This window comes from Nanorana parkeri, unplaced genomic scaffold (assembly GCF_000935625.1).
Source record: "Nanorana parkeri isolate BGI_ZX_2015 unplaced genomic scaffold, ASM93562v1 scaffold167, whole genome shotgun sequence".
Lineage (NCBI taxonomy): Eukaryota > Metazoa > Chordata > Amphibia > Anura > Dicroglossidae > Nanorana > Nanorana parkeri.
In genome coordinates, this window is record NW_017306435.1 from 1,491,321 (window position 1) to 1,494,523 (window position 3,203).

The 3,203-nt window shown below is 40.7% G+C and overlaps 1 protein-coding gene across 1 annotated transcript in view; it reads left to right on the plus strand.

Moving 5' to 3' along the window:
• The first annotated feature begins 308 nt into the window (after positions 1–308).
• Positions 309–3,203, plus strand: part of SEMA7A (semaphorin 7A (John Milton Hagen blood group)) — a 98,944-nt gene continuing 96,049 nt past the window's right edge. Inside the window, exon 1 of the mRNA XM_018554635.1 lies at positions 309–392. Coding sequence (XP_018410137.1) covers positions 309–392 — 84 coding nt within the window. The remainder of the gene's footprint in view (positions 393–3,203) is intronic.

Genomic DNA, 3,203 nt, shown 5'->3' on the forward strand with positions numbered 1-3,203 from the left:
TCAGTGCTGGATCTGAGACCCGCAGCAGTGCTGAAGGGACAACTAAAAACTACAGGAAAGAAGAAGATTGGATTAAGAGGCAATATTTAAGGTAAGTCCTTCACATTAGCGGGGTGGGGAGAGGGAGAAACGTTTTTCCTTGCTACTTTAAAAAGGATTAAAATGCACTCACACTTAGTAAAAGAGTGTTCCCACTTGTCACAACACTTATCAATTACAGTGATCTTCCACTATGTTCTATCTGTGTTCTTCTCTATGTTGTGGACCATCACATGGGACAGAGGAATCTGGCTGTGCAGCTGATCAGGATGAACTGGAGGACTGGTAGTATCTCTATGAATGGATGGCTGCGGCTGAGTGGAGCTGAGCAGCCTGAAACAACCGTCATGCAGGTAAGGGTATAGGTATGAGAAGGTATCTGTGGGTATAGTAGGAGCTAAAGGAGCAAGTATTCTACACATCTGGAATTGTAGAATAGATGCAGTTGCTGGGTAGCGGAGAAGAGGCAGTTTTGCAATACTTGAGCAACTGGAAATAAATACCCTTGCTTATCACTAGAGGGGGACCTAGTGGAGGTTTATCTAGTAAATAGCCGGAAGAATTTTCATACTGCTTTTGACATCTCACAATGAGTCTGCTTGTAGCTCTTTTCCTGGGATCATGCTTTTCTCTCGCCTATAATTATGAAAATGTCAAGATGACACCGAGATTGACGCAGCATAATCCAGGTAAGATGTTTTCAGTGTAAGTGTATAGGCTAATATTGGCTCAGCACCATTCATCACTTGAATCAAGCTTGTCTCCATGAAGTTGACAACTCTGTACAGTGTCTGGTTTGCTCTTTAAAGTACAGAAACAAAGGCAGGATTCTTTAAAGAGGAGATTTTATGTACATTTTATGTTAGATGTATGCAAATATCACAGACACTCTAGTCGTACATGTGCAAAATCTTGCTACCTTGTTCTCATATCAAGGCTGGCACATATATTGTATTATTATCTCTATGCACTATTCAAGTTTACCTGCTTATACTATAGCGTGTGATTGCAAAAACTATAGAGGTACAGTACAGTGCATATCATCCGTACCTTATCACACACTGCCGTATTAACAACATTTAAATCATACTATATGCTATTATATGTTACTTATTTTAAACTATATATGACATAGACTCAACACACAATGCTTTAACACAAGCATAAAGCTGCCCATACACCTTGCGATCATTGGACGAAACTTTCCGTCCGATAATGGAACCGTCGTTCGATTTTTGTACAGCAGCCCCATCCTGCCCCAATTATCGCAGAGTTCAATCAGCTGTAGGTAAAAAAAAAACACCTGAACGAATTGCGGTAATGGACCGTAAATATTTTCGTTTGCGCATGAGCAGTGTTAATCGTATGAATTTTGACGTACGGAAACGCCACCAATCTTGCGAATATCGTATGATCGACCGAAGTTTTCTAACCTGCTGGATAGTCAAAAGTCGATCGATTGTACAGTATTTGCAGTTGTACACTCCCCCTTAACCTTACAAATATCGGACGAAAACGCGATCGCATACGAAAATCGGCCGATAATCGTAAGGTGTATGGGCATCTTTAGTATGCTTATCTCATTGTGTAAGGTTTGCACCGAGCATTAAGTCCAGTGAATTAGCACTGGCCTCAATATTTTCATGTATACTGTTGATGTGTGTATATATATATATAGATATATAGATATATATATCTATATACACATATACTGGAAGCTGTTTCTACACCTTGAGGTTTCTAATTTTACCCCTACTGTAAACATTTACATACTGTACTTTCAGCACACATCTTCTCAGAAACTTTCCTATATAATGTATATTGGCAAATTCAAGATACTGAAACTACAGGGGAATTCTACATATGAGGAACAGTTATGTTTGGAATTTCACGAGATTACCAGAAAATGTTATGTTCAATACATAGTTATATATTCGTTTCTAGTAAGTTTACAGGTTGCTGTAGTCATCTCTGTTGATGAAAACTAAATGAGTTTTTGGATGTTTTTCCCCCCCCCCAAAGTTTATACTTTTGACTTTTTTTTACATAAATATTGTTTTTATGTATATATGATCTTTATTTTACTAGTAAACATTTAAGGCAGGGTGCATCCTTGCCTCATGGTGCATAGTGCGTGCTGGACTGTCTAATTAGAAAGCCCTGCACAAGTAGACAGCTTGTAGACAGCTCATGTAGTATTGAGGGCACCATCTCTATTAGGCAACAAGGCGTATGAGTCTCTCCTGTGAGGCATTCAGCCATATGTGTAACCAGAGATCCTGCTATTAGGTCTCACAGCACAGGAAACCAGCTATCTAAACCCCGGGAGAAGCAGACACACTTGATGGCTACAAAAAAGGTTACAAATTAAATATTTATATGACGCATTTCCTATTTACCTTCTTTAAAATAGACGTGTAACACTAAACTTGATCGCTCACTTCCCGATCATCTCCCTGCAGAGAGTGGTGACTGTTAGTCACCGCTCCCCGCAGGGATTCCCCCCCCTTCCGTCTCTGTTCCTTCAGCGCTGACTGGAGGGACAGACAGGGGAGGGGGTGGGAACAGCTGGCTCTGGCACCAGAGAGGCAGAGCCAGCTGTCAGTCAGTCAGTGGGATGGATACTGACAATATTGGTGGGATCTTTCCCGGCTGCAGTGCGGCTCAGCGCTGTTAGCATATAGCCCACTATATGGTGATTTGTGGGTCACAGGAGTACATTAGCAAAAAAAGTTTTGCCATAGTTCTCTTTTAAGTGCTTGTTTTAATATTATTATTACTATTGTTGTTATTATTATTATAGTATTATTATTAATGATGTATATGGTGCCAACAGTTTGCACAGCGCTTTACAACATATGGGGAGACAGTACAATTATAATACAATACCAAAGGATTAGAAGGGTTTAGTCTACGGTCTAAAATAAAGAAGATATACTTACCTGATCCCCGGTCCCGCGATAGTGGCCACTCACCTCTTCCCCCCCTCTGCTCTGGCTGTGGTATGTCCCTCTGCACCCCCTCATTTAATACAAGTCAATGGACCTTGGATAGACGTGATGACGTCAGCGGCACTTGGACTACAAAAGTCTACAGAGGAATAGGCTGTGGGGACTGGTGTAGCAGTTAGGCAGGATAGAGGATTGAGTGAGTATATCTTATAT